The sequence below is a fragment of the Coregonus clupeaformis genome, chromosome 24 (assembly GCF_020615455.1).
Source record: "Coregonus clupeaformis isolate EN_2021a chromosome 24, ASM2061545v1, whole genome shotgun sequence".
Lineage (NCBI taxonomy): Eukaryota > Metazoa > Chordata > Actinopteri > Salmoniformes > Salmonidae > Coregonus > Coregonus clupeaformis.
Window position 1 is genome coordinate 10,275,240 of NC_059215.1, and position 12,610 is coordinate 10,287,849.

Here is a 12,610-nt window from a genome sequence, read left to right on the forward strand (position 1 = left end):
CATACAGAACATCACATCATCTATTTGCAAATTGTTTGAGGGACATTGTAGTTCTAGTTCATAAATGCTATGCTATCTTTGTGTGGGTGTGTGTGAAATGTAACCATACCAACTAATCCCTCTACTATTACACAATATATTAACTGTATCCCACCCTTCTAAAATGCTCAACTCTGGGTGCTTGTGACAGGTTTCACAGTCTGTATTAGTGGGTGTTAGTGTGTGTTAGTGTCTATTAGTGGGTGTTAGTGTCTATTATCAAATCAAATCAAATTTTATTGGTCACATGCGCCGAATACAACAGGTGCAGACATTACAGTGAAATGCTTACTTACAGCCCTTAACCAACAGTGCATTTATTTTAAACAAAAAAGTAAGAATAAAACAACAACAAAAAAGTGTTGAGAAAAAAAGAGCAGAAGTAAAATAAAGTGACAGTAGGGAGGCTATATATACAGTAAAATAAAGTGACAGTAGGGAGGCTATATATACAGGGGGGTACCGTTGCATAGTCAATGTGCGGGGGCACCGGCTAGTTGAGGTAGTTGAGGTAATATGTACATGTGGGTAGAGTTAAAGTGACTATGCATAAATACTTAACAGAGTAGCAGCAGCGTAAAAAGGATGGGGTGGGGGCAGTGCAAATAGTCCGGGTAGCCATGATTAGCTGTTCAGGAGTCTTATGGCTTGGGGGTAGAAGCTGTTGAGAAGTCTTTTGGACCTAGACTTGGCACTCCGGTACCGCTTGCCGTGCGGTAGCAGAGAGAACAGTCTATGACTAGGGTGGCTGGAGTCTTTGACAATTTTGAGGGCCTTCCTCTGACACCGCCTGGTATAGAGGTCCTGGATGGCAGGGAGCTTTGCCCCAGTGATGTACTGGGCCGTACGCACTACCCTCTGTAGTGCCTTGCGGTCAGAGGCCAAGCAGTTGCCATACCAGGCGGTGATGCAACCAGTCAGGATGCTCTCGATGGTGCAGCTGTAGAATTTTTTGAGGATCTGAGGACCCATGCCAAATCTTTTTAGTCTCCTGAGGGGAATAGGCTTTGTCGTGCCCTCTTCACGACTGTCTTGGTGTGTTTGGACCATGATAGTTCGTTGGTGATGTGGACACCAAGGAACTTGAAGCTCTCAACCTGTTCCACTACAGCCCGTCGATGAGAATGGGGGCGTGCTCAGTCCTCTTTTTTTTCCTGTAGTCCACAATCATCTCCTTTGTCTTGGTCACGTTGAGGGAGAGGTTGTTGTCCTGGCACCACACGGCCAGATCTCTGACCTCCTCCCTATAGGCTGTCTCATCGTTGTCGGTGATCAGGCCTACCACTGTTGTGTCGTCGGCAAACTTAATGATGGTGTTGGAGTCGTGCCTGGCCATGCAGTCATGGGTGAACAGAGAGTACAGGAGGGGACTGAGCACGCACCCCTGAGGGGCCCCCGTGTTGAGGATCAGTGTGGCAGATGTGTTGTTACCTACCCTTACCACCTGGGGGCGGCCCGTCAGGAAGTCCAGGATCCAGTTGCAGAGGGAGGTGTTTAGTCCCAGGATCCTTAGCTTAGTGATGAGCTTAGAGGGCACTATGGTGTTGAATGCTGAGCTGTAGTCAATGAATAGCATTCTCACGTAGGTGTTCCTCTTGTCCAGGTGGGAAAGGGCAGTGTGGAGTGCGATAGAGATTGCATCATCTGTGGATCTGTTGGGGCGGTATGCAAATTGGAGTGGGTCTAGGGTTTCTGGGATTATGCTGTTGATGTGAGCCATGACCAGTCTTTCAAAGCACTTCATGGCTACAGACGTCAGTGCTACGGGTCGGTAGTCATTTAGGCAGGTTATCTTAGAGTTCTTGGGCACGGGGACTATGGTGGTCTGCTTGAAACATGTTGGTATTACAGACTCAGTCAGGGACATGTTGAAAATGTCAGTGAAGACACTTGCCAGTTGGTCAGCACATGCTCGGAGTACACGTCCTGGTAATCCGTCTGGCCCTGCGGCCTTGTGAATGTTGACCTGCTTAAAAGTCTTACTCACATCGGCTACGGAGAGCGTGATCACATAGTCGTCCGGAACAGCTGGTGCTCTCATGCATGCTTCAGTGTTGCTTGCCTCGAAGCGAGCATAGAAGTGGTTTAGCTCGTCTGGTAGGCTTGTGTATATTAGTGTGTGTTAGTGTGTGTTAGTGGTGTTAGTGGGTGTTAGTGAGTGTTAGTGTGCACATACAGTATGCACGTGTGTTGCTGGATGTGATGATACCTAGATTATGGCATGCATGCCATTAGGATTAGGGATTGATTGCGATCTACTCTCTGTGAGAGATCACAGAAAAATCCCACCACTATAATCCAGCTCCAGTGAGGAGAGAGAGAGAGAGAGAGAGAGAGAGAGAGAGAGAGAGAGAGAGAGAGAGAGAGAGAGAGAGAGAGAGAGAGAGAGAGAGAGAGAGAGAGAGAGAGAGAGAGAGAGAGAGAGAGTTTATCTGGTAGTTATGAGCAAGTGCTACAGTATAATACCAACTATAGTCACATGCTTTTTACAGTATTACAGTACTAAATATAGCATTTACATTCAAGTGAGTATCGTAACAACAACAACAACAACAATGTGATTCTGTGGACTGACATATCTGAGTTTAGTTACAAAGAGAGATAGAATATTCTCCAACTGCCTAAACAAGACACATTTAAACCAGGTTAAAAAACACAGACACAGGTCAAATACAGTGAGGAGAGAGAGTTTACAGGAGTCCATTTTCACAGTCTGCAAGTATTCAACAGTGTGTAGCTAATAGCTTTTTAAAAAAATGTTATTGCCAATAAATATAGAGCTTTACAAAACATCCGGCTTTAACGCTCAATAATCCACAGTTCAATCTGTCACAAACATAAGGCCAAGACTAATTTCTGTTTAATTGACAATTACATTTACGAGGAATATACTGTAATGTCAACATTGGCAAAGTTCTGATACCCTAAAGAAGCTAAATCTAACATATTCCTAGGAAAGACTATTAAAGACTTTGAAAATGCATTTGTGCTGTTTCAAATCACCTTCTCAATACATTTACAAGTGTACAACTTTTCAAAAATGACAATAATCTCTTGGTATATTGTCCCCTCCCTCCCTCCCTCCTACCTGTGTTGAGAGTTCCAGGTCCCCCTGGCGTGACACTGTAGACCTGAAGGAACTCCCTGGCTCTGCTGCCCCCCACGATGTTGAAACCAAACCCTCTCGGACCTTTAGAGAGGCACGTGTGGATATAGAAACCCTTCAGCTCCCCTGGCTGGTCTGTGAACCCTGGTACTGAGAAAACGAGATGGAGGGATGGAAAGAGAGGGGGAAAAGATACGGAAAGGAGTGAAAAGGGAAAAGAAACAAAGAGAGAGATGCTTACAACAGAGAGGGAGAGAGACAAAGATGTTTGTGCAATTGGAAGGTAAAGAGGAAATAAAGGTCACCATGAAGAGGTTGAGAGAACGACAGAGAGAGACAGAGAGAGAGGTTGCACCCTGTGTGTGTGAATGAGTGAACTGCTTAGAATGTGCTGTTCAGAGCTGAGTTAAGAGACGCACAACACTGCAAACTCATGGCCAGATGGCACTTAGTGCAAAACGTTTAGAAATAAATAGACATGCAGACAAAGTTTTTTTCCTCCCTGTCATAATGGCCCACAGAGAAGATTCAAGCCCCTTGAAAAGGAAATAAACTCTCTGCCTGATCTGTATCACCTCCTGCTGGTTAAAACAGTGTAATGCAACCCACTAAGATTCCGACCAGCTTTACACGTGATATTATGGCAGATGGGGCTCTAATTTCTATAATCAGCTATATTGGTCAAACGTTGTTGTATTGGGTTGTTTTATCTGTGAATCACATGACACAATTATGATAGAAGGTTGTCAGTGTCATGCCCAACACATGGCCTCTGTCATCCACAGCAGAACAGACCTGTGCCAGTGGTTCCTCCTGGCTTGCTGTTATGGGGTTAGGGATTAATCACTACACAGTATCTCAATTCTACTAAAAGCTCATTTCATTTCATTTGAATCTATTAACAGGCTCACTGTGCCTATGGTCCTATAGTTCTCGTCTTATTAACATACAGTGCATCATTAGGCAGTCCAATGGTTAAAAGCTCCAGTACTGTTTCCATAATTATAGAGTGGGAGAGAGCTCACATTCATTCTTGTCAAGCGTCGTCTCTCTGCTGCTCTGAGCACGAGGATCCTGCCAGCTGGTCGTCTTGGAGTAATGGCTAAAAGAGAGTGACAGACAGGCCACCTCAAAGTCACCAATCAACCACCACCATGGTGATGCTATATAACAGTATTTACAAGTCAACACCTTTAAGATACAGAGGAAACTAATCCTGGACCAGAAACAAACCAAAACATTCAAGACAGCAGTCTATCCACACAGAATAGAACAGAACAGAACAGAATAGAACAGAATAGAATAGAATAGAACAGTCACTTTCTTTTTTCTTTCTTTCTGTAAAGTGTGTTGTGACCTTGTTAAATGCACTTTGAATAAATTGTGATTTGATTAACTCACTCTATGTAGAAAGGCTCTCCTGAGTTGCTGAAGGCCTCCTCCCAGTTTTTAGGCATCACTGCTGGCACCCTGGCACTGGTGCTGCCATGGCCGTTCTCCATGGCACTGCCATACCCCCCACTGGACCCTCTTGACCGGCAGGGGGACAGGGAGATGGGATGGGCATTGCTGATACCCGCTGATCCACCTGAAACATCAATGAAGAGGACAGGCAAAATGATGTAACTGAAAACTAGTGTTTGACAGGTTACTATAGTTGTTCTCAGCCTACACTCAGTGAAAATAGAACCCTTGAATAATCTCTGGAATCATGGAAATTGTCTACACTGAATTTAGTTTAAAGCTAGCTTTAAATCCACATTTCCAAATCCAGACCCATCGAGTCTAGTGTAAAAAAAATAAAAATAAGCAAGGCATGCATTCCATACAGTACAGTACAGTACAGTACAGTACAGGGTATATGGATACAGCTTTTGCTTAACCCTCCTGTCCTTTAGAATGTACTAAGCGTGGGAGGATGTGGCCTGCTGCATACCCAGAGCTGCAGTCAGAGCCAGCCCAGCCAACACCCCGTTCAGCACCACATAGCCAGGCGATAGATGACTCAGCAGCACAGGTCAGGTCCATGGACAGTTCCCTGCTCCCTGCCTGCCACACAGCCTGCCTTTGGTCAGCTTGACCCTCCTCTGGAGAAAGTCCAGCGATCGATGCGGCCACAGCCCCACATAGAGCCAGGAGCATACTAATCATGCTAATCATTGATTAATTTGGCCATCAAAGACTCTGAGGTACAGAAGGACAATACAGTCTTTACAATTCTTACAGTAGCTACTGGCCACCATACCTGCCAAAACAAATTGTGGGAAACAAATCACACATTTTGGAAACTTAAAATCACGAAAAGGTTTAAAATTAAAATAATTTAATGCAACTACTGTTACTACTACTACTACTTACACTACGCTTACTATGACTGCTACTACTAATATGTATTAACACTATATATGACTGTAGTAAATTGGTCACCCATATAGTCTTACGGGGGAGCAGCCTGTCTTTGGTAAACCTGCCTGACAGGCCAGAGTCCTCCTCGCTGTTCTCCTCCTCCTCTGCTGCTTTCTCCAGGTTGCTAAGCAACTTGCTGCGTGTCCGGAAGTTCCGAAGCAGGTTGCGGTGTTCCTGGTAGGTGATGGGAGGGCTCTCTGGACCGATGTGTACTGGCCGTGGGGTGCCGTAGTAGTTCCCTGAGAGAGAACACGTGACAGGAGGAGGAGGTGTAAGAGAAAGTGAGTGAATAAGCCACAACGTTATTGTTAAAATCATATTGGTAGTGTTGGTCCTTAGTGCCAAGAAAGAATGGGGAAAAAATAAATAAAATATATGATTCTGAAAAGGGTAAGAGGTAAAGCAATCAGAAAGCAATTCAAAGTAGAGATGGAGATCCCAAACACACATTTGAAATGGCTATCATTATACGAAATCTAGAAAATACAGTAAATCCTAGATATTATGATGGAAGTGTTCCAGTGCAGTGCATACATCACATTGATTACCATCCACACTTAGGATCAGTAAAGTCTACTCTATTTTCTCCTTCAATTCTATCCTTCTGTTGTGGCAGCTATAGTACAAATCAAATTACTTAACTGTATTCCTCCAGCTTGTGCAGTCAGATCAGGGTAAGAAGAAACATTAGACTGATGTTGTACTCGTCAAGTACAACAACTCCACTGCAGCCTTGCCGATGCCTGATTCTAGAAGCCGTACGTCCGCCAATGTCACATGCGAGGCAAGGTGAAGATGGCATTTATTGCAACCATTAAACTCTTATGAATTATATATACTAATCCGGGGGTGCCTTTTTAATCAGAGAGAGCAGTCTAACTCTAACCCTCCTGGGGTGGAGAGAATGAAACCTGTAAAAGACCTGGTGTCATTAACTACATGGAAATAATAAGGCTTCCTCTGAGAAAATCTTTATATCTACCATGCATGAGAGCACCAGCAGTTCCGGACGACTGTGTGATCTCGCTCTCCTGAGTAAGACCTTTAAACATGTCAACATTCACAAGGCCACGGGGCCAGATGTATTACCAGGACGCGTACTAAGAGTATGCGCTGACCAGCTGGCGGGTGTCTACACTGACATTTTCAACCTCTCCCTGACCCAGTCTGTAATACGTACATGTTTCAAGTAGACCACCATAGTCCCTGTGCCCAAGAACGCCAAGGTAACCTGTCTAAATAACTATTGCCCCGCAGCACTCACATCGGTAGCCATGTAATGCTTTGAAAGGCTGGGCATGGCTCACATCAACACTATCATCCCAGACACCCTGGACCCACTCCAATTCGCAAACCGCCCCAACAGCTCAGGACCCTGGGACTGACCACCTCCCTCTGCAACTGGATCATGGACTTCCTGACGGGCTTCCCCCAGGTGGTGAGGGTAAGCAACAACACATCCGCCACATTGACCCTCAACACGGGGGCCCCTCAGGGATGCGTGCTTATTCCCTTCCTGTACTCCCTGTTCACCCACGACTGCATGGCCGCACACGACTCCAACACCATCATTAAGTTTGCTGACGACAAGGCAGTGGTAGGCCTGATCACCGACAATGATGAGACTGCCTATACAGAGGAGGTCAGTGACCTGGCAGTGTGGTGGCAGGACAACAACCTCTCCCTCAACGTGGGCAAAACAAAGGAGCTGATTGTGGACTATAGGAAATGGAGGGCCAAGCACGCCCCCATCCACATCGACAGGGCTGTAGTGGAGAGGGTCGTGAGCTTCAAGTTCCTTGGTGTCCACATCACTAAGGAATTAACATGGTCCAAACACACCAACACAGTCGTGAAGAAGGCATGACAATGCTTCTTCCCCCTCAGGAGGCTGAAAATATTTGGCATGGGCCCACAGATCCTCAAAAGGTTGTACAGCTGCAGCATTGAGAGCGTCTTGATTGGCTGCATCAGCGCTTGGTATGGCAACTGCTTGGCATCCGACTGCAAGGCACTACAGAGGGTAGTGCGTACGGACCAGTACATCACAGGGGCCTAGCTACCTGCCATCCAGGACTTCTATACCAGATGGAGTCAGAGGAAGGCCCTAAAAATTGTCAAAGACGCCAGCCCCCAAGTCATAGACTGTTCTCTCTGCTACCGCATGGCAAGCAGTACCGATGCACCAAATCTGGAACCAAAAGGACCCTGAACAGCTTTAACTGCCAAGCCATAAGAGTGCAAAATTGCTAACCAAATAGCTACCTGGACTATCTACAGTTGAAGTCGGAAGTTTACATACACCTTAGCCAACTACATTTAAACTCAGTTTTTCACAATTCCTGACATTTAATCCTAGTAAACATTCCCTGTCTTAGGTCAGTTAGGATCACCACTTTATTTTAAGAATGTGAAATGTCAATAATAGTAGAGAGAAGGATTTATTTCAGCTTTTATATATTTAATCACATTCCCAGTGGGTCAGAAGTTTACATACAGTCAATTAGTATTTGGTAGCATTGCCTTTAAATTGTTTAACTTGGGTCAAACGTTTCGGGTAGCCTTCCACAAGCTTCCCACAATAAGTTGGGTGAATTTTGGCCCATTCCTCCTGACAGAGCTGGTGTAACTGAGTCAGGTTTGTAGGCCTCCTTGCTCGCACACGCTTTTTCAGTTCTGCCCACACATTTTCTATAGGATTGAGGTCAGGGCTTTGTGATGGCCACTCCAATACCTTGACTTTGTTGTCCTTAAGCCATTTTGCCACAACTTTGGAAGTATGCTTGGGGTCATTGACCATTTGGAAGACCCATTTGCGACCAAGCTTTAACTTCCTGACTGATGTCTTGAGATGTTGCTTCAATATATCCACATAATTTTACTTCCTCATGATGCCATCTATTTTGTGAAGTGCACCAGTCCCTCTTGCAGCAAAGCACCCCCACAGCATGATGCTGCCACCCCTGTGCTTCACGGTTGGGATGGTGTTCTTCGGCTTGCAAGCCACGCCTTTTTCCTCCAAACATAACGATGGTCATTATGGCCAAACAGTTCTATTTTTGTTTCATCAGACCAGAGGACATTTCTCCAAAAAGTACGATCTTTGTCCCCATGTGCAGTTGCAAACCATAGTCTGGCTTTTTAATGGCGGTTTTGGAGCAGTGGCTTCTTCCTTGCTGAGCGGCCTTTCAGGTTATGTCGATATAGGACTCGTTTTACTGTGGATATAGATACTTTTGTACCTGTATCCTCCAGCATCTTCACAAGGTCCTTTGCTGTTGTTCTGGGATTGATTTGCACTTTTCATCTCTAGGAGACAGAACGCCTCTCCTTCCTGAGCGGTATGACGGCTGCGTGGTCCCATGGTATTTATATTTGCGTACTATTGTTTGTACAGATGAACGTGGTACCTTCAGGCGTTTGGAAATTGCTCCCAAGGATGAACTAGACTTGTGGAGGTCTAACATTTTTGGCTGATTTCTTTTGATTTTCCCATGATGTCAAGCAAAGAGGCACTGAGTTTGAAGGTAGGCCTTGAAATACATCCACAGGTACACCTCCAATTGACTCAAATTAGGTCAATTAGCCTATCAGAAGCTTCTAAAGCCATGACATCATTTTCTGGAATTTTCCAAGCTGTTTAAAGGCACAGTCAACTTAGTATATGTACACTTCTGACCCACTGGAATTGTGATACAGTGATTTATAAGTGAAATAATCTGTCTGTAAACAATTGTTGGAAAAATTACTTGTGTCATGCACAAAGTAGATGTCCTAACCGACTTGCCAAAACTATAGTTTGTTAACAAGAAATTTGTGGAGTGGTTGAAAAACGAGTTTTAATGACTCCAACCTAAGTGTATGTAAACTTTCGACTTCAACTGTAGATTGACCCTTTTTGCACTAACTCTTTTGACTCATCAAATACTCTGCTGCTACTGTTTATCATCTATCCTGTTGCCTAGTCACTTTACCCCTACCTATATGTACATATCTACCTCAATTACCTCGTACCCCTGAACATCGACTCGGTACTGGGACGTGTAAGCCAAGTTATGGTTACTCATTGTATATTTATTCCTTGTGTTATTATTTTTATATTTTTCTCTCTGCATTGTTGGGAAGGGCCCGTAAGTAAGCATTTCACTGTTAGTCTACACTTGTTGTATCCGAAGCATGTGACAAATAACATTTAATTTGATTTATTTGAGTGACATTCACCAGCCATGAGACTGCCTGGTAAGTGAGGCTGTGTGTATTGGTTTGTGGGTTAGTACTCTACCCCTATACTGTATATAAACTATCATCATTATCTATCTGCAATATACAACCTGTAGTGCATTGATCATGAAAGAATGTCTGTGAAATGACAATGCAGTTGGGGCCAGAGAGAGATGACTGAGTGAATGAATACCAACCTGGGCCTCTTCGCTGCTCACCTTTGAACTTGCCGCTCTCCAGCAGCGCTGCTGACTCCTCCAGAGAGAAGAATTCTTCTATGGAGACAAAGTTGTAGTCCACCCCTGATATCTCCCCATCACGGGGCAATCTGGTCGTGCCTGGAGAGGGGTAGGAGACAACAGACGAACAGAGCGTTACACACCCCAGTCTGTCTCCACAGTTCACTGTTACAACCTAATACATTAATATACTCCTAATGAAATTAAACAAAGTATTGAAACTGATACTGTATATAGCATTTGCAACTAGGATATGTAGACTCCAGCATTTCATATTATTTCATAGAGATGAAAGGGAGGTAGGTTCATTATTAAATCAACGCTTATTTTTGAGTTACATGTTACTTGTCAGCATGAGTGCAATTTGCTTGTAAACCTTTCTAAACAGGCCTGAGTCTGAAATGCTGTTTGCTGCTACTTGGCTACCTGCCAAACTATTCACGTTTTACTTTTAATAAACGTTTAATCAATCTCTGTGTTCAACACATTTACCAACTTTTTAGTTTTGTCCTCACTCATCTTTTTTCGTTAAACTTTTTCACCCCGGACGTTTTATCCCGAGACAGAAGAGTCATTTTCCTGTGCGTTTTTGCTGCCAACTTTACTTTACTTTATTTTCCTTTTTTCCATCGCAACTTTTTTCCCTCATTCAACTTTTTCACTCCGGACGCTTTATCTGGACATGGTTCGTCAACATCTTCAACAGCCGAAGCTAAGTAGTAACATTAACATGATGTCTTCTAATTGCAGTCGCTGTACTCATAATATACAGGAGAACGATCGCCTAAAGTAAGATAACTTTCTCATGGCTTTGGAAAATACTTTAATACCGTGCACAGAAACTTCAACCGGTTTTCCCCATTATGTAGCGAGTCGGAGTCTGAGTCTGAGTCTTCTCTTGTCTCTACTCCTCCCGTTACGGGGTCTGAGACGCCGAAGGCTCCCACCATTAGCTCTGACAAATTGAAAACCCTAGTCATTGGCGACTCCATTACCCGCAGTATTAGACTTAAAACGAATCACCCAGCGATCATACACTGTTTACCAGGGGGCAGGGCTACCGACGTTAAGGCTAATCTAAAGATGGTGCTGGCTAAAGCTAAAACTGGCGAGTGTAGAGAGTATAGAGATATTGTTATCCACGTCGGCACCAACGATGTTAGGATGAAACAGTCAGAGGTCACCAAGTGCAACATAGCTTCAGCGTGTAAATTAGCTAGAAAGATGTGTCGGCATCGAGTAATTGTCTCTGGCCCCCTCCCAGTTAGGGGGAGTGACGAGCTCTACAGCAGAGTCTCAGCACTCAATCGCTGGTTGAAAACTGTTTTCTGCCCCTCCCAAAAGATAGAATTTGTAGATAATTGGCCCTCTTTCTGGGACTCACCCACAAACAGGATCAAGCCTGACCTGCTGATGAGGGACGGACTCCATCCTAGCTGGAGGGGTGCTCTCATCTTATCTACCAACATAGATAGGGCTCTAACTCCTCTAGCCCCACAGTGAAATAGGGTGCAGGCCAGGCAGCAGGCTGTTAGCCAACCTGCCAGCTTAGTGGAGTCTGCCAATAGCACAGTCAGTGTAGTCAGCTCAGCCATACCCATTGAGACTGTGTCTGTGCCTCGACCTAGGTTGGGCAAAACTAAACATGGCGGTGTTCACCTTAGCAATCTTATTAGGATAAAGACCTCCTCCATTCCTGCCATTATTGAAAGAGATCGTGATACCTCACATCTCAAAATAGGGTTACTTAATGTTAGATCCCTCACTTCAAAGGCAGTCATAGTCAATGAACTAATCACTGATCATAATCTTGATGTGATTGGCCTGACTGAAACATGGCTTAAGCCTGATGAATTTGCTGTGTTAAATGAGGCCTCACCTCCTGGTTACACTAGTGACCATATTCCCCGTGCATCCCGCAAAGGCGGAGGTGTTGCTAACATTTACGATAGCAAATTTCAATTTACAAAAAAAAATGGCGTTTTCGTCTTTTGAGCTTCTAGTCATGAAATCTATGCAGCCTACTCAATCACTTTTTATAGCTACTGTTTACAGGCCTCCTGGGCCATATACAGCGTTCCTCTCTGAGTTTCCTGAATTCCTATCAGACCTTGTAGTCATAGCAGATCATATTCAAATTTTTGGTGATTTTAATATTCACATGGAGAAGTCCACAGACCCACTCCAAAAGTCTTTCGGAGCCATCATCGACTCAGTGGGTTTTGTCCAACATGTCTCTGGACCTACTCACTGCCACAGTCATACTCTGGACCTAGTTTTGTCCCATGGAATAAATGTTGTAGATCTTAATGTTTTTCCACAAAATCCTGGACTATCGGACCACCATTTTATTACGTTTGCAATCGCAACAAATAATCTGCTCAGACCCCAACCAAGGAGCATCAAAAGTCGTGCTATAAATTCTCAGACAACACAAAAATTCCTTGATGCCCTTCCAGACTCCTTCTGCCTACCCAAGGACGTCAGAGGACAAAAATCAGTTAACCACTTAACTGAGGAACTCAATTTAACCTTGCGCAATACCCTAGAAGCAGTTGCACCCCTAAAAACGAAAAACATTTGTCATAAGAAACTAGCT

General features: G+C 44.4%; 1 protein-coding gene across 1 annotated transcript in view; it reads right to left on the reverse strand.

The window, feature by feature from the left end:
• Window positions 1–12,610, reverse strand: part of LOC121537217 (membrane-associated guanylate kinase, WW and PDZ domain-containing protein 3-like) — a 46,384-nt gene that overhangs the window by 20,101 nt on the left and 13,673 nt on the right. Inside the window, exons 3-7 of the mRNA XM_041844906.2 lie at window positions 9,991–10,110; window positions 5,587–5,790; window positions 4,547–4,733; window positions 4,171–4,247; window positions 3,128–3,295 (exon numbers count right to left, since the gene is read on the reverse strand). Of these exons, the coding sequence (XP_041700840.1) occupies window positions 3,128–3,295; window positions 4,171–4,247; window positions 4,547–4,733; window positions 5,587–5,790; window positions 9,991–10,110 (756 nt within the window). The remainder of the gene's footprint in view (window positions 1–3,127; window positions 3,296–4,170; window positions 4,248–4,546; window positions 4,734–5,586; window positions 5,791–9,990; window positions 10,111–12,610) is intronic.